The sequence below is a fragment of the Bos indicus x Bos taurus genome, chromosome 20 (assembly GCF_003369695.1).
Source record: "Bos indicus x Bos taurus breed Angus x Brahman F1 hybrid chromosome 20, Bos_hybrid_MaternalHap_v2.0, whole genome shotgun sequence".
NCBI lineage: Eukaryota > Metazoa > Chordata > Mammalia > Artiodactyla > Bovidae > Bos > Bos indicus x Bos taurus.
This window is the reverse complement of record NC_040095.1, coordinates 19,163,531-19,186,414: the sequence shown is the minus strand read 5'-3', so window position 1 is coordinate 19,186,414 and position 22,884 is coordinate 19,163,531. Positions and strand designations below refer to the sequence as shown.

The 22,884-nt window shown below is 39.3% G+C and overlaps 1 protein-coding gene across 2 annotated transcripts in view; it reads right to left on the bottom strand.

Annotated features, from left to right (window-relative positions):
• Window positions 1-22,884, bottom strand: part of PDE4D (phosphodiesterase 4D) — a 1,572,172-nt gene that overhangs the window by 971,552 nt on the left and 577,736 nt on the right. Inside the window, exons 1-2 of one of the 2 annotated variants that reach the window (XM_027520399.1) lie at window positions 4,203-4,378; window positions 3,157-4,035 (exon numbers count right to left, since the gene is read on the bottom strand). The exons of the other annotated variant lie outside the window; for it this stretch is intronic. Coding sequence (XP_027376200.1) covers window positions 3,157-3,605 — 449 coding nt within the window. The 5' untranslated portion in view covers window positions 3,606-4,035; window positions 4,203-4,378. Of the gene's footprint in view, window positions 1-3,156; window positions 4,036-4,202; window positions 4,379-22,884 lie in introns of those variants that run through there. 2 annotated transcript variants of the gene reach the window in all.

Below are 22,884 nucleotides of genomic sequence, written 5' to 3'. Positions count from 1 at the left end.
CAATTTAAGCCTTCCATTTGGATGATGGCACACACAGGAATACACACACAAACATACACTCTTTGCACATGTCTCACATGCTTATTTCATCTTAGGAGATCGTTGAAAACAACCTGAAATCTTCTGATTATATGTGATTCTCTGATAATTCACTTCTTATATTCATCATTATATTATTATATAAAGTCAATAGATACACTGGTTTGCCTCTCCTGTAATCATTAACACAAGTGTCATGGCCAGGATTGCAGAAGTTAAAAGTAAGGGTTAAAATCTCTCACTGCTTCCATAGCTTATGCTGTCATTTTTTAAAAAGTAGATTTAAACTGTATTTCATATTTGGTTCATTTGGGCTTTATGAACTGTAGTATCAATCAATATAAACTTCATATTCCATTTTACATCTTTCTTGATTCTGTCAACACACCCAGGTTCCACACACATTTATTTTAGCAGCACCCATCACCTTTGTTGAGTCAGGAGACAGGTTTTAGTTTTAGCTCTGACACTCAAAGGCCATGTGTTACTGAACAAGTTACTCACATCCCCTGGGTCTCAGTGTTCTTAACAATAAAGTGGACGTAGTGCCATTTCATCTCAGTGTTGTTAATGGGTTCAAATAATTAATGCAATTTGGGGATGATTTTTAAGCATTGCTACTGTTCTCTTTAAAGAATGCAAGTAATAACCACACTTTCTTGAAAAACACATTTATTTGCAAAAGCAACTATATTAAGGAAATTTTGAAATGCAATGTTCAAGTGTTTGGAAAATACATAAGTGATGTAAAGATCCTTAAATAGAACAACCATGATTTATCAGGTGAACCACAGAGGAAGTTACGTGTAAATGTTATATAGCTTAGTTTTCTGTGAACCATTTTCTAACAAATTTCAAATAGAAGAATTAATCAGTGTAGAGAACAGAGCAAAAAATGAATTCAAATCAACAATGCAATACCTCTATTCCAATTAGCTCATTTTTCTCCCTCCACACTCTCAAACATTTTCTATTTTATTTTAACAAATGAAGTTAATTAAGAGGCTCTACAAAGTCAATCAAACCACAGAGAACTCTTATTCTTACTTAATGTTTACTAACGGCTGCAGCTTCCCTGGTGGCTCAGTTGGTAAGGGGGCTGCCTGCAATGCAGGAGACCTGGGTTCAATCCCTGGGTGGGAAGATCCCCTGGAAAACAGCATGGTAACCCACTCCAGTATTCTTGCCTGGAGAATCCCATGGACAGAGGAGCCTGGCAGGCTACATACAGTCTATGGGGTCGCAAGAGTTGGACACAACTGAGAGACTAAACCATATAGCAAGAGCTCAGTCTCATAAAAATCTTTTATTCCTAGGTCAAACATACAAAGTGCCATGCTTGCCTTTATTCCATTTTGAGGACCCACGTATATACTGTTCAGCCCAAGTGGAGAACACCCACCTGTTCAAAGAGTAAAGCTACATGTGGGTTTTAGTAGTCTGGACTCTAAAAATGAAACTTGCATATTAATTTTATGAATGTCTGCAAATCACACCAATCTTTAGCATTTAAATTGATCTGAATTGACATTATTAACTATAATTTTCACTCTTCTTATCTAACAGATACAATGACATTACCAGGAACAATGTCTCTCCTGGGGCTAAGAGGAAGGCAGAGGGCGTGAGGAGCGTGTATGCACATCAGAGTTGGGATATTCTATTTGGCTGGATTCCCTCTGACCATAGTGTATACAACCCAGACAGACATGCTCATTAAAGAAAGAAAGGAAGGGAATCGAAGACAAGGGAAGGGAAGGAAGGAAAAAGAAAGAAAGAGAGGGAGAAAGGAAGGAAGGAAGAAAGGAAGGAAGAAAGGAAGGAAGAGGGAGGAGGGATGGATGGCTGGAGGGAGAGAAGAAGGAAACTCAAAAACATATATGAACACTATTAAGATTTTCTAATAAATCCAACCTACTGTCAATTACTGTTGGACAAACGTGGCTTGCACTTGCAGTCCATCAATGTCTGCCCAAGCCTAAGATAGGTGATGAGAGCCCTGCTTTGCCATTAGGTGTGCCAAGGATCCGCAGCTCCTGAAACATTTGTGTGCGCTCCTGTCCGTGTGGGGGAGGAGATTTGTGGCTTTGAGGGCCCGGGACACGGGAAAAAGGAGCTGTTTCCGCTTGCCAGGAAAGGGACTGAAAAGGGGCCCAACTTCCACCACCGTTCCTGAGTAAAGAGAATCTGGAGCTAACTCCTCAGAGCAGCTGTATCTCGCTCTTGGAATATTTTCTTGGAGTTGGAGCGGTAGGCATCTATTAAAACTCCGGTAAAATGCCACTTCCAAGCCCCGTCTTCCGGAGCACTTTATGTTAAGGGGAAAATCACTGCAATCAGATCTCTACGAACTCGCCTGCTGCTGAAACGAGGTGTTTTCTTTCTGAGATTCTGCAGGGACCACTCGATACACACATGCTCGCACACACCACACACCGACACAGTGTAACTCCCACAGCATCCTCGCTCCCGCCCTCCTTCCATCTCTCCCTCCTTTCCTAAGGATTGCTGAACATTTTGCTCCAAACTCTCCAAGTCACCCACGTGTTTGTTCTCCCCTTTCGCTGTTCAATTTACTTGCCGAGTTGACAGAGTTGTTCTCAAGCTTTTACTGCAATTGTGGGACCAAGCTTTCTCACCCATTCTCCCACCCCTGCTCCGCCACCCCACCCCGCTTTACTCTGGGGTTGTAGACAGATTACTGGGTCCTTTCCTGGCTCAACGCCCCCCACCCCCCACCCCACCCCCCTCCTTCACCAGCCAGAGAAATCGGAATTCGCCTGCTAAAGTCTCACTCGCCAGGGTGGGGTGGAAGTGGGTGGGGAGGGGAGAGGGGTGGGTGGTCTACACGACTGGGAAGCTCAATCTCTCTCTCTCTCTCTCTCATACACACATGCACACTCAACATTGATGCCGTACTTTTGGGGTCTCTTACACACACAGAATAGTAACCTTTCAAGCAAGGACAGACACGCCCCTGCTGGCCCTCCCGCGATTCCCAGAATAGAATTTGGCCCAGGGTCCAGGAAGGCATGGGTAAATGGACCATCGAGGAGATTCTGAGAGCTGGGGAGGTGACCCCTTGCCTGAATAGGGGAGGGGGCGCTCTCCACTCACCGCCTGAGTCCCTGGAAGGACGAGGGCCAGGACATCCTGGATTTCTTCAGGCCGGGCCGGTGGCCGGTCTCCACGGCGTAGGAGGTGCGGTCCATGGCGCGGCAGTACAGGTAGCGCTCGGTGTCCGAGTAGCCGCGGTGCCGGACGCGGCCGGTGGCCCCGCTCGAGGCGTAGCGGCCGCGAGCCGCCCCGGGCGGCGGCGGCGGGGGCGGCGGCAGGGGGGGCGGCGGTGGCTGCAGGGGGCACTGGGGCTGGGGCGAGGGCGGCGGCGGCGGGGGCAGGTGGTGATGGGGGTGCAGGAGACGGAACTGGGGCTGCCGTAGCGGGTACTGGTGGTGCTGCTCGTGCCTCCAGAGGTGCTTGGGGGCTTTGAGCGCGGCCCCGCCGGCGCCGTCGCTGCCCTCGCCGCTGCCCGCCCGGGCCGGCACGCTGCTGCCCTCTGCCTCCATCGTGGCTCGCGGCTCCGCGCCCTGCTGCCCAGCTGGGTTCACCACGCCGGCCAGAGCGCCTCCGCGATGCTGCCGCCGCCGCCGCTTCAGGAGCCGAGCTGAGGCTGGGCTTTCGATTCCCACTTGAAGCCGCCAGAGGCTCCAGACGACCGAAAGGGGGCTCTGCCAGCGGGAGAGGTCACAGAACACGACAGGGCTCCCTCCACCGTGCTTGTGCCAGAGGCACGCTCCTGGGCTCCCCAAGTCTCCAAGACTAAGGCGCGAGATGCGCGGCTTCGCCAATGGTCGGTGCTCCCTTGCTTCTTTTCCTTCCTCCCGGCGCCGACGGTGATAGCAGGAATTGTTAGCAGGTGGAGCTGCAGAAGCAGCAGCAACAGCGGCCAGAGGAGCCGCCTCCTCGGTCCAGGGCACCCGAACCTTGATCCCGGAGCTGCTGAAAAGTTGGACAGCTCCTGACTGGTGAGCCTGAGCTGTGACTTTCTCCACAACCACCCCAGCCAGTCAGGAGTCAGACCTGTCCTCCTGATCCTTCCCCTTCCCTTGCCCCCGCCTCCCTCCCTCCACGGCCCCCAACTGCCCCCGAGGTTTCCTCTTCACCTCCCGCTTGCCTCAGTCCTCCTGGAGAAATGGAGTTGGGTGGGTCCTGGCTGATTATCAGAGCTTGTTGACGATAAGCCCCATGCTGGAGCTTCCAGAGAAAAGGGATGTGACCTGGCAAAGCTGGCAAAGTTGCCCTGAATGGTGTATGTACGCGACGCTGAAAAACTGGATCTGGGCGAGGATCCAATATTAGGATTAATTCAGTCTCTTTCCCTGACATAGGATTAAGTATTGTGTGGATCATAGCAGGGAGAATGCCCAAAGTTTCTTCTTAAAGATCTTCCCTCCAGCTGGTAGCTGTGTTGCTGCTGCTTCTGTGATGAAGATTTCCAGGAGTGGTCCGAGTTGGAAATCAAGGCAAGCCCCCTTGCCACGGCTGAGTTAGGCGACCGTAGTTAAGGTTGGGTTACCTTTTCTGTTACAAGCCTCTGGTTATCTTCAGTGGTTTCCATCATAAGCACCTGCTTGCAATTTTGCCTTTCCGCCACTTTCAACAGAACACAGCTCCAGTACCAGTGTGTTCTAAAACATGTTGTATCATTATTAGTCCACAGAAATTAGTCACATTTGACACTAAAATCCAAACTCAATTTTTATTTGTCTTCCTTTAATTAGTATTTTCCTGCCATGTTGAATGTTTTGGAGAAACCAAGAGAATTTCAGAATAATATATACTTTTTCCTGTACCTTTTAAAAATAATACTACATTACTTACAGATCACACGTCATTTACTCACTGTTAAAATAGTCCTAAAATTAGTCTTTGTGGGAGTTACCACAAAACCATCCATTATTTGAAATATATATACATTTAGGGCTCACAATGGCTTGTTGGCAGCATAATTATTCTGTTCTCTGCACACACTCAATCTTCACATAATTGAATATGTACATTTTAGGCACATCATATAGTGAATACCAAAATATCAGAATCAGGAACCATCTCACAGACTCTCCAGAGTGCTGAAAATTCAGTGTTCTCCGTACAGTGAATGATCAGTGTAAACACCAATCAGGAAATAACATCAACAAAAATAAATGCAAACTTTGCTCGTTAGTAAGGGCAGTTTATAAAATGTGCAAGTGTCCCCTTCTCTAACTGGGAGCAATTAAATTTGCTATTGTGCAAAAAGACCCTTGGTATCTCTTTCTGGGTTTTTTCCCTTTTTTGGTGGTAGGAAATGTCCCTTCTTCCAACATTTCGGTGTTGGCACTCTGCCATATGTGTTTTTTTCACAAACCTGAGAAAGGCTGGGTCCTGAGAGAAGCAGGGCAGTCTCCCAGGTGCCACTTTCCTCTTTATATGACCAAAACCATAGTAATATTTGACTGAGGCACTCTCTCCCCTTCACAGACCCAACTGTGACTAATTGCAGTGGCCAACGCATTTTCCATGCCTAGGAAGGTATTGAACTGATATCTTTCCAAACATGTGAGGAGAAAAAAAGAAGTGTTATGGAGTATAAACTGCTTTTTTCCCCTCAATTCATTGAGTTAGTAACAATTGGAACCATTTCAAAGAAGTATACACATTTCTTCTTTCCCCTGAAATGCTTGACACCTTTCCCCTCAATATAACTATGACAAAATATCTTTATATGTAATTCTTATGTTCACTCCTCAAGTACTAGTAGTACAAGCAATTTATGGTCTCCTTTCTGGAATAAACAGAATAATTGAAATCGAAGCTGCTTCTCTAAAACTGTCAACTTTTGCCTTCCTTTTAATTTGTAAACACTTTCCCTATATCCTCCATTTATTTATAAAGTGATTTCTTTGTTTTAATTATATAATTACAAGTCAAGTATATTTTTAAGTATAAAAAATAATTTAAGTACTACGTTCTAATGTGTTCCCCACTTAGAGTTTTCAATTTCTCTTATAATTCCAAAAGGTTATTGATGTCATAGTTAATTATATGATATCTGAAGTAAGACAACTTGGATTCCAGCCTATCACTTCCTATTCACATCACTTTAGCTGAGTTATGAACCCTTCATTCTCTTAAATGCAAGATTGTACTACTACTATTTCTCAGAGTCTGCTGATTACTGAGTGAAATAATACTTAGCACAATACCTTATATACAATAAATGTTTAATAAAAGCTAGAAATCTGATTATTCCTGCCAGACTTGGAATAATCCTAAATATTATCTTCATCAGTGGTCCCCAGCTGTGGCTGCGTCTAGGGAGTATCACCTGGAGGACTTAAAAACATCTGATGCTGAACGCTAGACCAGTGATTTCGAACTAGGATGTTATCAGAATCACTTGGAGAGCAAATCAAGCATGCAAGGCCCTGGTTCCTTGAATTAGGATACGACATCGGGCTTTGTATGGCAACCAAGTTTGCCGGGTGATTCTGGTTCAGACAAATTTAGAAATCATTGATGTGCCACAACAAATGAAATTAGTATTTCTCAGGGTAGGACCCAGACAAGAGTACTTAAAAAAACTTTCAATATATCAATAACTACTACCAATTGATTTCAATATATCAATAACTACTGATCCAGACCTACTCCCTCATTATGTGGTTGCAAAGACACTCCAGGTGCTCTTTGTTGACTTCCCTATGGCACTTACTTTCTGGGAAAACCAGTTGAAGAGCCCAGATCTCGTGAAAATATATATTTTATCTATTACTCTAGTTGTCTGTATATCAAAAGAAACTTATACTGTTTAAAATGAGCACGCCAAGTCGTCTACTTAAAAAATCTTTTCATTAATCTAGGAGTTGCCTAGTCATTTTTGAAACAACCAGAACATACCACGGATTCATTGGTTTTCTATGCTTATATGTCCATTTTTAATATAAATTGTCCATTGTTTCTATTGAGTGATCGTAGATGGAGTTTTATGGGCATGGTGTAAGAGGGTGTTTACAACTATTGGGTGTGTATAGAGCATTTTTGAAAGCTTTCACTACTTACCATAAAACACATGTGTATAAAAAGTGAAAAGTCCAGGTAAAAGATCAGTGTATTCTTTTCTGAAAAAACCTAAATAAGCAGTTAGTTGGTGCCATTACTGTGAGACAGAGTATTGTACCTCACTATCACTGTCCTTTTCTGCCAATGCCTTTCAAATATGCCCTAGAGAGCCAGTCAGTCACTCAATATGCTGCTGGGCAATTAACAAGGAGAACATTGCTGTCAATAATGATGGAGAGTTCTGGTAGAAATGTTGTCAATTGAAAGCTAGGAGATAGCAGGCATCATTTCTATCCAGAACACAAAAGTAAATGATAAATGGTAAGTTATGATAACTAAGAGTCTATTTCTAACTTGGTGATGGGAGGAGGATTTCAATGAAACATAATTTTTATTGGAGTATAATTGATTTACAGTGTTGGGTTAGTTTCAGGTGTACAGCAAAGAATCCATTTATACACATATCCACTGTTTTTAGATTCTTTTTCCATATAGGCCATTATAGAGTATTGAGTAGAATTTCCTGTGCTGTACAGTAGGTCCTTGTTAGTTATCTGTTTTATACATGGTAGTGTATATATATTAGTCCCAATCTCCCAATTTATCCCCACTTAGCCCCTGTTAACCATGTTTGTTTTCTACATCTGACTCCATTTCTGTTTTATAGATAAGTTAATTTGTACCCCCACTTTTTAGATTCCACATAGAAGCAATATCATGTGATGTTTGTCTTTCTTGGGCTGTCTTCACTCAGTGTGACAAACTCTAGGTTCATCTACGTTGCTGCAAATGCCATTATTTTGTTCTTTTTTATGACCAAGTAATATTCCATTGTGTATATGTACCACATCTTCTTTATCTATTCCTCTATTGATGAACATTTAGGATGCTTCTGTGTCCTAACTATTGTAAATAGTGCTCCTATGAACACTGAAGTACATGCATTTTTTTTTTTCCATTTATGTCTCTCTCCAGATATATGCCCAGGAGTCAGATTGCTAGATCATATGGTAGCTCTATTTTTACTTTTTAAAGGAACTTCTATACTGTTCTCCGTATGAGTCTTTTTTTGCATATGGTGGCTCAGAGGTTAAAGCGTCTGCCTGCAATGCAGGAGACCTGGGTTCGATCGCTGGGTTGGGAAGATCCCCTGGAGAAGGAAATGGCAACCCACTCCAGTACTCTTGCCTGGAGAATCCCATGGACGGAGGAGCCTGGTGGGCTAAAGTCCACAGAGTTGCAAAGAGTCGGATACGACTGAGCAACTTCACTCACTCACTATGTATACTTGAACACCTGTATTTTAATAGGATGCATTAATTCAAGGTGAAACAGATAGCATAAAGTTGAAAAATTTTCACTAGCAATATTGTCATAAGGCCAAGCAGGTGTCTAGTTAGAAATAACCAAAGGATGCATTCAGTCTTAGATTTTCCCTAGATTTTCAATGTTTTTAGTATTTTCTAGAGCCATAAAAGCACTCTGAAAATTGTGAAAGTCTGTACATGTATTAAGTCGTATGTATTGTCAACATTACCACTATAAATACTAGTACTAAAGTCTCCTTCCCATTATTTCTGATATATTAAGTCATTTTCCAGTCACTTTTTCTCTAATATGAAACAAACAGAAATATGCAATAAATGTTAAAGTAAGAAATGCTTGTCTTAAGCATATCTGCCTTTGGCTAGCACATTAATGCTAATTTAGCAGCAACTTGTTGGTTGACACACAGGTTTCAGTACTACCAGAAAGCAAATTTGTAGCTTTCTAATGACACCACTTCACTTGTCAATTTAAGTTAAAAGTGTAGCTTATATAGTGGTAAAGAATCTGCCTGCCAATGCAGGAGATGCAGGTTTGATCCTCAGCTCAGGTAGATCCCCTGGAGGAGGAAATGGCAACCCTCTCCAGTATTCCTGCCTGGGAAATCTCATGGACAGAGGAGTCTGGCGGGCTACAGTCTATGGGGTTACAAAGTCAGACACAACTGAGCAACTGAGTATGAACACGTTTCTCATGTAGACTTTGGTGTTTCATTAATTTACATAAAAAAATACTTGTACTCAAGGAGCTTAGAAGCTGTAAGTCAGTGGGTGGGGAAGGGAGAGAGGGAGGCAGAGAAAAAGGATGCGTGGGAGGGAGAGAGAGAGAAAGAGAAGGAGAAGGAGAGAGGGAGAGTTGATAGAGATATGTAGTGTCTGCAGTGGAAAAACAGGCTGCTGCTGCTGCTGCTAAGTCGCTTCACTCGTGTCAGACTCTGTGTGACCCCATAGACGGCAGCCCACCAGGCTCTGCCGTCCCTGGGATTCTCCAGGCAAGAACACTGGAGTGGGTTGCCATTTCCTCCTCCAATGCATGAAAGTGAAAAGTGAAAGTGAAGTCGCTCAGTCGTGTCCGACTTTTAGCAACCCCATGGATTGCAGCCTAACAGGCTCCTCCGTCCATGGGATTTTCCAGGCAAGAGTACTGGAGTGGGGTGCCATTGCCTTCTCCGGGAAACACAGGAGGGACATTCAATTCATAGGACTCAGTGAGTCTTCACAACGAAAGAGTTGTATCCAAGCTGGATACAACTAAGACCTCAAGTGCAAATCAGAATTAGCTAATCTCATTTTGCGTGAATATATTTGTGTGACTGTGTATGTGTATACCTTGGGGAATGTCAAAGGGTAAAGACAACTGGGCAGAAACTGACATAGGCAAAAACTTAAGAGATGAGAGAAATTATGCAGCACTGGACATTCAGAAAATGGTAAGTGATTCTATAAATCTGTGAGGACAGATAGGCAGTATGTAAACATCTGATGATGAATCACTTCTTATGAAGTGTCCCCTCAAGGTAATAGGGTGACTTTATGTCAGTTATCATTAAGGACCCTTTCTGGGTGGACCAGGTTTTAGGGTTGATGGGTAGGATGCGAAGAGGATCCAAATCAAGGATTTGGTTTTAAGGTTTTAGGGTTGATGTGTAGGATGCAAAACAAGGATAGGAGAGGAAGAAGGAAGGTAAGTGCTGTCTCTGAGAAGGTGAGGGTGGACTAAACTCTAAGATACAAATGGAAGACTTTGCCTTAAATAATACAAAAGATTAGAAGAGCCAACATACTGGAAAAGACCCTGATGCTGGGAAAAATTGAGGGCAGGAGAAGGGGGCAAAAGAGGATGAGATAGTTGGATAGCATCATTGACTCAATGGACATGAGTTTGAGCAAACTCTGGGAGACAGTGAAGGACAGGGAAGCCTGGTGTGCTGCAGTCCATGGGGTCACAAAGAGTCAGACACAACTTAGTGATTGAACAACAACAATAAGCCTGAAGACAACATTTCCATTGTGACAGGAGAGAAATGGGAAAGGATGGATTTAGATGCAAGTAGGTTTATTACATTTACTGAGTATTCAACTTTTGGCACTCTGCCAAACACTTCTCATGCATTATTTTATTTAATCTTTTTAACAATGCACTTCTTTCTTACATTTCAACATTTTGAAAATCATAATGAATCTTTCAGCAGAGACTAAAAGGTTTGTGCCAGTGTCTTGCAGATGTTGACTGTAGCCTTGATACCTAACTCTACATAGAAAACACCTGTGCACCTGATTGTCTCAACATTAATTACTTAATTCATCCAATATTTATTGAACACTAAATATGAACCAACCACTAAGTTCTGGAGCAAAAGAACTGAATAAAACAGAAAAGTTCTGGCTCTTCTGTTTTGATTGGAAAGGCCAGAATAAACACCAGGCAAAGATATAAATATGTTTGATATGGTGAAGTGCTGTAAAACAAACTGACAGAAATTAAGAACTCAGAGTATGATATATGAGAGTTTGTAAATGGTGATCAAGGAAGACTTCTCTGATAAGGTAGAACAGAAGTAAAAACCTGAAGAAAGTAAGGGAGTAAGCCAGTGTTCCAGGCTATAGAAAAAGCAAGTGCACAGACCCCAACCTAACAGCAAGTCTGTTGTATTTGAGGAATAGCAAGCTGATGAATGGCCTGGGATGAAGTGAGCTGGAGGCTATTTGGAAATGGGGACAGATCAAGGAGGACCATGTGGGTCATGGTGAGAATGGTGAATTTGCCACTTATATTCAGAGCAACACAGAGTTGAATTTTAGACTTAATTAAATTGAATCAGACACCTAATAATCATTGCAAATGGCTTCAAAAGACTATGCCTTATTGAAGAGAGATTATTAAATATGTAGAAAAATATGAAATTATGTCTGTGAGACAAATTTTTTTTCTAAGTAAAGAAAATGTTTATTTCAGGGAAAGAGATTACACTTCTGTCTCTCTCTCTGTATATATATATATATATATACACACACACACACACAGAGTATATATCTATATATAAGAAAACAAGATATTCATTAGTCCTTGAAGCTGTATATTGCTTTATCATTAAAATAACTAAAAAATCATGGTCAGTCATACAGCAGTAATACACTTAAAATGAGTAGATATTACCAGATCCCTCAGAATATGTCATAGAACTTTCAAAATAACTGATTTGTGAGAACTGAAGGATAATTATTCAGGTGCTAAATGTCCATCTGTCAAAAGCTTCTGGCTGGCTTTTAAGAGAGGGTGCTAAACTTCTAGTGTTTGATAGTTAAATTCAAAAAAAAGAATCACTGTGCCTTGAAATGTCGCTCTCAATATCAAAGATGAAAAAGAGATTATAAGAAGGTAGCCTGTTACTATGAAATTAGGCCTAACTAGCAAAGACTAAAGTAGTTAAGAGTCTATATGTTAAGACTTAATCTTACACTTTGAGATGCTGAAAAGTAACATGATAGATATTGGTAGGCAAAATGTATGCATCTTCCACTTGTTTCAGAAAATAGAAAGAAGATTTTTTCATTTTACAGAGTTCCTATTAAATTGAGTTGAATATTGTAGTGAGTGGGTTCCTTAAGATGGAGGATTATTAGCATTAACTTCATTTTTCATGTGAGGAAGCTGAAGCTCAGGAAGGCAGCCAGGTCAGCACTGGCCTCAGTCCAGGTAATTGTTTAGTATCAAAGCCTGGACTTGAGCCCTGGCCAAACTGAGTTGAAAAGCTGTGATTTGCCTGGGTGACAAAGGGAGAAACTCACCATAGAACCTTTGAAATGAAAATGTCAGTGGATGAGTTGTTTAATAATATCAGTGGGTAGGTAATCTAGTATAGCAGTTGAGAGCTGAAAAGATGTTAGCTGAAATATTAGAAATATCTTTTGTGAGGGACAAGATACAAATGCTCATTATAAATACTTCTAGTCAAAATTAAGCCATCGATCCTAGACAGCTTAATAAGATAAAACACTCAACAAACACACACACAGTACATTGAAGATAATATGGATTGAAAAAGAAGGAGCAAAACTCATTATTCTCTGATGGTGTCATTATCCACATATGAAACACAAAAGAATCTGTAGAAAAATTATTAGAATAAGAGAGACTAAATTTACAAGACTCAATTGTTCTTCCATTTACAGGCAACAGATAAATGCTGTATATACATACACACATACATATACATACATACATACAATTCTTAGGAATAAACATAATAAATGATAAGACCATTATGGAAAAATTTTTTAATTTTAAAAGTCTTAAATAGACTTGAATAAATATAGAGATATACCATTTTCATGAATGGAAGGAATCAATTAAAGAAGAAAAATTTTCACAAATTGATTAGAATTGATCAAATAGATACAGAATAGGATCAAATAGAATAGATCTACCCAAAATTCCAATAGGATATTTCAAGGAATTTGCATGCTTATAAAATTTTCATATGAAAAACAAATAGGAGGAAATAGATAAGGGTACTTTCCCAACCAACTATTAATGTTTATTTTAAATATGTATTAATAAATACAGTAAAGTACTAGCATAAGATAAATAAAATATCTAACAAAGCAAAATAAAGACCACAGACATAGACCTTTACAATATATAAAATCGTATTATTTGAGAGAGATGGCATTGCCATCTATTGGGAATAGAGCACTTGTTCAATAAACGGTGTTGGAGCTATTGATAACCCATGGCATAAAAGATAAATCTTGATGCCTACCTCATATAACAAACAGAATTCAATCCCAATCATCTTAAATATTTTTCAAGTATGTGTTTAGATATTTAGAACTTTAAATATTTAGAAGGAAGTACTGCAGAATAGTATTCTGATATTTGGACAAGTGAGGATCTCTTTTAAAAAAAATATTTATTTTTAATTGGCGAATAATTGCTTTACAATGTTGTATCAATTTCTGCCATACTTCAACATGAATCAATGATAGGTATACATATGTCTCCTCTTGAACCTCCCTCCTACCTCCCACCGCACCCCACCCTTCTACATTGTCACAGAGCACTGGGTTGAGCTCCCTGCATCATACAGCAAATTCTCACAGACCATCTATCTTACATACAATAGTATATATGTTTCAATGAATATCAATAACTTTAGATATGCAGATGACACCACCCTTGTGGCAGAAAGTGAAGAAGAACTAAAGAGCCTCTTGATGAAAGTGAAAGAGGAGAGTGAAAAAAGTTGCCTTAAAACTCAACATTCAGAAAACTAAGATCATGGCATCTGGTCCCAGCACTTCATGGCAAATAGATGGGGAAACAATGGAAACAGTGAGATACTTTATTTTGGGGGGCTCCAAAATCACTGCAGATGGTGACTGCAACCATGAAATTAAAAAATGCTTGCTCCCTGGAAGAAGAGCCATGACCAACCTAGACAGCATATTAAAAAGCAGAGACATTACTTTGGCAACAAAGGTCCCTCTAGTCAAAGCTGTGGTTTTTCCAGTAGTCATGTATGGATATGAAAGCTGGACTATAAAGAAAGCTGAGTGCCGAAGAAACGATGCTTTTGAACTGTGGTGTTGGAGAAGACTCTTGAGAGTCCCTTGGACTGCAAGGAGATGAAACCAGTCAATCCTCAAGGAAATCAGTCCCAAATATTCATTGGAAGCACTGATGCTGAAGCTGAAGTTCCAATACTTTGGCCATCTGATGGGAAGAACTGACTCATTTTAAAAGACCCTGATGCTGGGAAAGATTGAAGGTGGGAGGAGAAGTGGACGACAGAGAATGAGATTGCTGGGTGGCATCACCAACTCTATGGACATGAGTTTGAGTAAGCTCCAGGAGTTGGTGATGGACAGGGAAGCCTGGCGTGCTACAATCCATGAGGTCACAAAGAGTTGGACACGACTGTGTGATTGAATTGAACTGAATAAACAGGTTTATTAGTACCATTTTTCTAGAGTACATATATAATATACGTGTTAATATACAATACTTTTTTTTTCTTCTTGACTTACTTCACTCTGTTTAACAGCCTCTTTTCTCATCCTCACTAGAACTGACTGAAATTCGTTCTTTTTTGTGGCTGAGTCATATTCCATTTTATATATGTGCCATAACTTCTTTATCAATTCATCTGTTGATGGACATCTAGGTTGCTTCCATGTCCTGACTACTGTAAATGAAGCAACTGACAAATGATTAATCTCCAAAATATAAAAACAGCTCAGGAAATTCAAGGGGCTTCCCTGATAGCTCAGTTGGTAAAGAATTCGCCTGCAATACAGGAGACCCCAGTTCAGTTCCTGGGTTGGGAAGATCCCCTGGAGAAGGGATAGGTTATTCACTCCAGTATTCTTGGGCTTCCCTTGTGGCTCAGCTGGTAAAGAATCCACCTGCAATGTGGGAGACCTGGGTTTTGATCCCTGGATCGGGAAGATCCCCCGGAGAAGGGAAAGGCTACCCGCTCCAGTATTCCAGTCCTAGAGAATTCCATGTACTCTATAGTACATGGAGTGGCAAAGAGACAGACACGACTCAGCGACTTTCACTTTCAGTTTCAGGCAGTTCAATATCGGAAAAATAAACAACCTAATCAAAAAATGGCCAGAAGACCTAAACAGATGTATCTCCAAAGAAGACATAGAGATAGCTAATAAACACATGAAAAAATGCTCAACATTGCTTATTATTAGAGAAATGCAAATCAAAACTACAGAGGTATTTATTACTTCACACCAGTCATAATGGCCATCATCAAAAAATCTATAAAAACTAAATGCTGGAGAGGATGTGGAATAAAGAGAATTGCCTTGCACTGTTGGTAGGGATGTAAATTGATATAGCCTATGGATAACAGTATGGAGATTTCTTAAAAAAAAAAAAAAAAACTAGCAATAAAACTACCATATGACCCAGCAATCCTACTACTGGGCATGTACCCCGTGAAAATCACAATTCTAGAAGACATATGTACCCCAATTTTCATTTCAGAGAGGATCTTCTTTTTAAAAGTTATAAGAAATACTAACAATGAAAGAAAAGATTAATAAACAAACTACATTAGCATGTAGAACTTCCATTAAGAAAGTGAGAGGACAAGTCATAATCTGGGAGAAAATACTGAAATACATGTAAATCTCAAAGCATTATTTTAAAATAAGTACTCCTATAAATCAAGAAAGAAATAATGGAAAAACAGTCAAAATATACGACAAGGCATTTCACAGAAGGGGAAAGCTGAATGGTCATGAAACTTTAGAAAAACTGAGTAGTCTTTTTTGTAATCAAGTGAAATGCACATTCTGATCACAGTGAGAAGGCATGTACCATCCACCAGGTTGGCAAAGAAGTAAGAAGCCTGATGTTGTTGGTAAAGATAGGAATTCTTATACATTGCTGGTGGGAAAATAATCTACCATTATCTTGTAAAAGTGACTATTAACATTGACCAATATTCACCATTCCACTCCTGGGTACTTAGTGCAGAGAACTGCTTAAACACACACACACACACACACACACACACACGCCAGGAGACATGCACCTGAGTGTTTGTAGCAGGATTATGCTTTATAACAAAAAGCCAGACACCACCTCAATTCTTCGCAATAAAATTAAAAATAAATTCTGAGATGTCCACACAAATGTTACATCATGAAGCCATAAATGACTATTCGAGGCAACTTGGATGAATCTTAGAAATAAACAGCTTGTTAAGCTAGCAAAGCAAGTGGCAGTAGACTACAAACACTGTACCTTCTTCTGAAGTTCAAACACAAGAAACAAATGAGGAAATGAGGCAAAAACTCCACGGAAAACAAAATAATACATTTGGCACAATGCTCTTCAAACTAATATGCATATGAGTTGATTATTTATTAAACGCAGATTCTGACTCAATAGATCCGAGATTCCATATTTCTAATAAGCTCCCAGATGGCACCACTGCTACAGATCTTAAGCAGCAAGATCATACTTAAGCAGCAAGATTTTAAAGAATACGTACATATGTGATATTTTAGGAAGTGTTTAAAAATAGAAGGATTACGAAATTCACAAAACGTAGGGTGGTTATTACCTGGTGAGCTGGGAAGAAAGAGATGGTTAGTGGGAGAAAGAAGATGCAATATGTTGACAATATTATAGTTCCAAAATGATATGCTGTATAAGCTGCATATTACAAAGATTCCTTTGTATATATTGAATATTGAATGATAAATACCCACAGACATGCACAGGGCAGGGAACCCACTTCATTACCAAGAGAACAGATAAAATGAAGTGGGCAGGAGCTTAGTAGGCAGCATGGAGGTAAATATCACATTATTTAGAAGAGAAAGCTACAGGCCATGTGTGAACACTCTGTATTTATAAACTCCCCCCAATTCCATCACTGGACTGACTTTCTTTATAACATTCCTTATCATCTAATATTTTAGCTATCAGCAAAATCACAGTAGGGATTAGTAGTAACTAACAAGAACTGAGGATAGTTGCCTAAGGATCAAGAAGCAGCAGGATTGGCAGAAAAAAGAGGAGAATTATGGTAGTTTAAAATAGAATATGGATAGTGAGAGAGAAAAAAATTGCTATTCTCAATATAACCTCAAGTTCCCCCAAACTGTTCTGATGTATAAAAAAACTACATCTCTGAATCACATATTCATCTATCTGTTTTAAGCAATAAACAGTATAAGACAAAAGGGGTGAGGATGCCTAAATCCCAGCAATAGTTAGTATGTATAGTTTACTTTGAGGCTGCAATTGTTCTGTGTTTCAAGAATTTATTATTATCCCCACTGTATAGATAACAAAACTGAGGCACAGAGAAGGGTAATGACTTGTCAAAGAGCCCACAGAGCTCTTCTAGACTAGAGTTCCCTGCTGCCTCTGCAGTTTCAGTACCTGCCCCTCTATTAGCAAGTCTTGTGTGCTTGGATATCTCCAATTTCCTTGCAAATGGAATGGGATGTTCTAGTTAAGGGGATGGGTACAGGGACCAAACAGAACTAATTCACCCCTGAAAGTTGTGAGATTTAGGGGCAAGTTTTGTAACTTTGTTGAGCCCTAGTTTCCTCATCTATAAACCTTTCTCATCTTGAGAGAACCCAGACATTTTGTTGCTTTCTTCCTCTTTTATCTCCCTGAATCAGATAGCAATTAAGTATGAAATCATATTGGGAGAAGCTTCAACAGAAACCCAATTTTCAGATGCCCAAACTAGAAACTTGTAATACATAGGAAAAGGGGGGGGGGGGTGGGATTCTCTCCCTCCTGGCAAGGAATAAGGCCATTCTAGGACTGATTCCCTAAATTTAAATTCATGAGCTTTCATGTAGGTAGGGTGGGTGGAGATATCTCTGAACTTTTTTTAGAAAATTATCCAAGACCACCTAATTCAAATCTTACTGTAGCTATAGGTGGTAGTAGTTGAAAGATGAGTAAGTTTAACTCATTATAGCAAATGGCTTTTCCTTAAGTGATAACAAATAGGTTATTTTTCAGCAATACTACAGTTTGTCTTTGAGAACTGAGGTAAACTACTTCAAAGAAGGGGCTGGCATTGAGGAAAGACTAGTTTTTCAATCTGTCCAAAAGAGAGAATTCAGATTAGTACCTGGGCACATTCACAAACTAACTTGAATGAGGTCCAGTTATTCCCTTTCTTTGTAAAGGCAAGTTATTATTTTTTTTTTTAATGAAACAGTGCCTTTTTGAAAAAAAATGGGGAACATGCTGTTTATTTCAATAGAAGTATAAAATTTCCATGTAACTTTCTGAATAGAGGAAAACAAGAACCTTGGAAGAGGTAAAAATGAATAGAATTCACAATTCAAGGCAGACTCTCTAACATGTTCATTTTTAATGTTTGTGCTGGCTTATTCTATCTTCTTATAGCCTTGACACAGTGATACAAGGTTTTATTTATTTTGATCAATGTAATTTTGACATAATATTTGAAGGAAGGAGAAGGATCTGAACCATTATTCTCCCCAGACTGACACGACCATTTTCAGATAAATGGAAGACCCATGGTCTAATACTACTAAGACTGAATAATTTCCTCCCTGACTCAGTGCATGGGAAATGGCATATTTTCTTCATGCATAAATAATGGGAATCTCATCATGTGAACACACTGAATTGTTTAGAATGCTTTGTGGAGTGTGCCAAATGGAGATCTAGATTTATTTGCAAGCGGCTTCTGTGCAGATTCAAAGGTAGGGATGAACTGACCAATTATAAACCACACATTGCATTTTCAACCCAGTTCTTTAGTGTTGGGCAAGTAACCCATAAATAACGAAGTTATTAAGTCAAAATGGTCAAAACAGTAGTAAGTAGTTTCATTGCATTTAAATATTATTTTTATTTTTAAAATTAATTTAAAACATATTTAATCATCATTATTAAGAAAATGGACACTATAACCAGAAACCCTGAGTTTCAATACCAGCTGCCTCTGCATGTGTGACTGCAGGTAGATTATATTAAGTGCTCTATCAGTTTCACATTTATAAGGTGGGGATGATAAAGGATAATTACTGATGATAATTTTATAAAATATTGTAAGGATTAAATGAGACAATAAGTATAAAAAAGCTTGGCACAGTTTTTTGCTCATAAGTATCAGGGAAGCCCAATATGTATACAAAAGCACACATATATGTAAATATATGTGTGTGTGTGTATATATATGTGTGTGTGTGTGTGTATATATATATATATATATATATATATATAATCTGCCTGCAATGAGTCAGACATGACTAATATACAACACAGCATGCATATATTTAAATATACATTACATATAATATAGGAAATGAAGAAAATGGAAAGCCAACAACCTCACAGTATCAAGCTAGATGCAGAGCTCTTGAAAACTATGAGCTGTGTCCAAGCGGTAAGAAGTCTATGTCTTTAAGCCAACAATGGATATTTTAGTGAAATAAAGAGCTGTTGTACCTTAAAAATGAAGCTAATTATGCTTTCTACTCTGCTTTGTTTCTGTTGTACTTTTATTTTTACTCCATATGTGTATTCTGGCATATGGAGAAGAAGGAAGAAAACTAATGTTTACTGAAGGTCTACTGTACATCAGAGCTGCTGTAATGGGCATTTACCTATGTTATGGCAATTTATGGCCGTGGCCTTTTTATCAGGTAGGCGTTATTATTTTTACTTCACAGATGAAAAAGAGCTATAAAATTTACACAAATAGAAAATACTGCAACCCAATTTCTAGACACTATTTATGTACTTCCAAAGACTATTACATTTTTTTAAGGAATTTACCAAATCTAGTACTGGGTCAGGTTCCTATCTATTTTTAATCTGCAACTTTTCTGGGAAACTATGCTAGGAAAGTAGTTAGTTTTCTAAGCCAGTCTATTGATCCATAATAGAAATACCATATATTGCAATAGAAGGGGTCTGACAAACTATAGGCATGGGACAAATCCAACTTACCACCTGTTTTTGTAAATTAAATATTATTGGCACACAGCCACATCCATTCATTTACTGATTATCTATGGCTGCTTTCACACTACAATGGCAGAGTTCAGTAGTCATGACAGAGACTATATAGCCCATGAAGTAAAAAATATTTACTCTATGGGTCTTTATAGAAACTGTCTGCTAACCTCTGTGGTGGCTCAGTGGTAAAGAATCCACCTGCTAATGCAGGAGATGCAGAAGGCACTGGTTCGAGCTATGAGTCAGGAAGATACCCTGTAGCAGGAAACAGCAACCTGCTGTAGTATTCTTGCCTGGAAAATTCCATGAACAGAGGAGCCTGGTGGGCTGTAGACCATGAGGTCGCAAAGAGTCAGACACAACTGAGCAAGTGAGCATGGCAATGAATAAGAAAATATTAGATGACAAGTTCTATGACTAACAAACCACCAGTGTTCCACAGGACATAATCCCTGTCATATTTGGGCAAAAGTGAGTGTCAAGCTCCTAGAAGACATATTCAACAGCCTTCAATCAGTACCAGAGGGGACTCAGGGCATGAGGTGGTGTAATCTCAAGAGAATCGTTTTAATTCAGGTAGTTCACGCCAAAGGAAGAGCTCTTCTTTACAATCCCTAGCTGCCCAGCACAATTAACTGCTCACCTTTTGTCTGCAGCCTTTTCTTGCTACTCCTTTTTCCCCTCAGCTGAAACTTCTCCCAAGTCCTCTTTTTACCCCTCTTCCTCCGTCCTTTTCAAGAGGTGAAAGTCATCCCTCTTTCAAATATTCTTTTAAAGTGTGAAGGAATATGATTATTTACCCTTAACTGAAACTGATGCTTTTGAACTGTGGTGTTGGAGAGGACTTTTGAGAGTCCCTTGGACTGCAAGGAGATCAAACCAGTCCATCCTAAAGGAAATCAGTCCTGAATATTCATTGGAAGGACTGATGCTAAAGCTGAAGCTCTAATACTTTGGCCACCTGATGTGAAGAGCTGACTCATTTGAAAAGACCTTGATGCTGGGAAAGATTGAAGGCTGGAGGAGAAGGGGACAACAGAGGATGAGATGGCTGGATGGCATCACCGACTTGATGGACATGAGTTTGAACAAGCTTCGGGAGTTGGTGATACACAAGGAAGCCTGGTGTGCTGCAGTCCATGGGGTCGCAAAGAGTCAGACATGACTGAGCTACTGAACTGAACTGAACTGAAACTGATTTATATACCTTTCTTCTTCAAGGCACTCGGATTCATTTATTTTTCTTCTCTTGGTGGAACCAAGAACTTTGAAATTTCAATAATTTTAGGTGATGTCCATGTAAAAGAAACATTTCCAGTTCCTAATACCATTATTAGAGCTCATAATAACTCTAAAGGTAATCTATAAAAATACTCAGATGTTATTAACTGAAAGGCCAAATAATTTGTTCACATGTGTAAAGGAAGGTATAAAATAAACTCAAAAATCTTTTAAAAGGTGGAACTTCTGTAGGAAAACTTGAGTATTGATTAGTGTTTTAGTGGAAGCACTGTGACCTCAAAATTTGCATCAAACAGACTGAAAAACGAATAATTATTATAATTTCTACTTAAAATTCAATTTTCCTTATAATGTTCATCAGTACCCTTCCTGATGGCTTAATAACATAAGCTAGAATCTAACTATATTAATCTCCTCAAGATGGTCTTGTGACTTTGTCCCAGAAACAACTGAGAAATAAGGTCCAAAACTGTGTATTTTTTGTAAAATATGGCCCTACTATGAACCATAATTCCAGTAATTATGTTGTACAAACCAAAAACTGGGTTTCATAGTCAGATAATTCTCTAGGAAATGGAAGCGATTATTACTTTCAAAATTTGAGATATAATTGACATATAACATTATATTAGTTTCAGTGGTACAACACTGAATACCTTATGAAATAATCACTAAAATAAGTCTAGTTAACATCCATCACCACACAGGTAATCTTTCTTCCTTATGGTGAGAACTTTTAAGATCTACTCTCCCAGCAACTTTCAAATATACAGTACAGTATTATTACCTATAGACACCATATTGTACACTACACTTCTAGGACTTATTTATTTAAAAACTAGAAGTTTATACCTTTACCCATTTTTCCCAGTCTGCTACCAAACACCTCTTGTAACCACCAATATGTTCTCTGTATCTGTGAGATCAGGAAATGATTATTTTAATAATAATTATTTCCCCAAACATAGGATGTAAGATAATCATAACTATAGAGATGATCCAACATGGTCCCTATTGTCTTCCTCTTAGCTAAATGGGGAAGATATGGATAATTGAGAATTCTACATCCATTTTCAAAAACTAATAATGAAAGGAATTCAGGAAACTTGACTAGAGTTAGTGACATCCATGATGGGAAAAATAATCGTAATCATTAGAATGATTATTTGATTCTAATACAAAATGGCGGATTATTTTTTCTGAATTTCTTTTTTATCTACATGTATTACCATATTCATTATTTCATATTGTATTTTCTCCTTCCCTGGTGGCTCAGCTGATAAAGAATCTGCCCGCAATGTGGGAGACCTTGGTTTGATCCCTGGGTTGGGAAGATCCCCTGGAGAAGGGAAAGGCTACCCACTCCAGTATTCTGGCCTGGAGAATTCCATGGACTGTGTAGTCCATGGTGTGGCAAAGAGTCAGACACGACTGAGCGACTTTCACTTTAACTTTTCTCCTTAGTTCATGTTTAGGCATCATCTTTATTTGCATGAGTCTTTCAGGTGAATTAATTGAGTAGAAAATCCAGTTGTAAAAACAAAATTGATCAAATATGTTGACTTAAATACATTAATATCATCTTAGACTATGTCTTCTCTTTGATTTTTTTATATGCAAAGATTTCTGTCTTATCACTGTATCTTTTACAGTCATTATTTCCTTTTCATTGCTACTTCC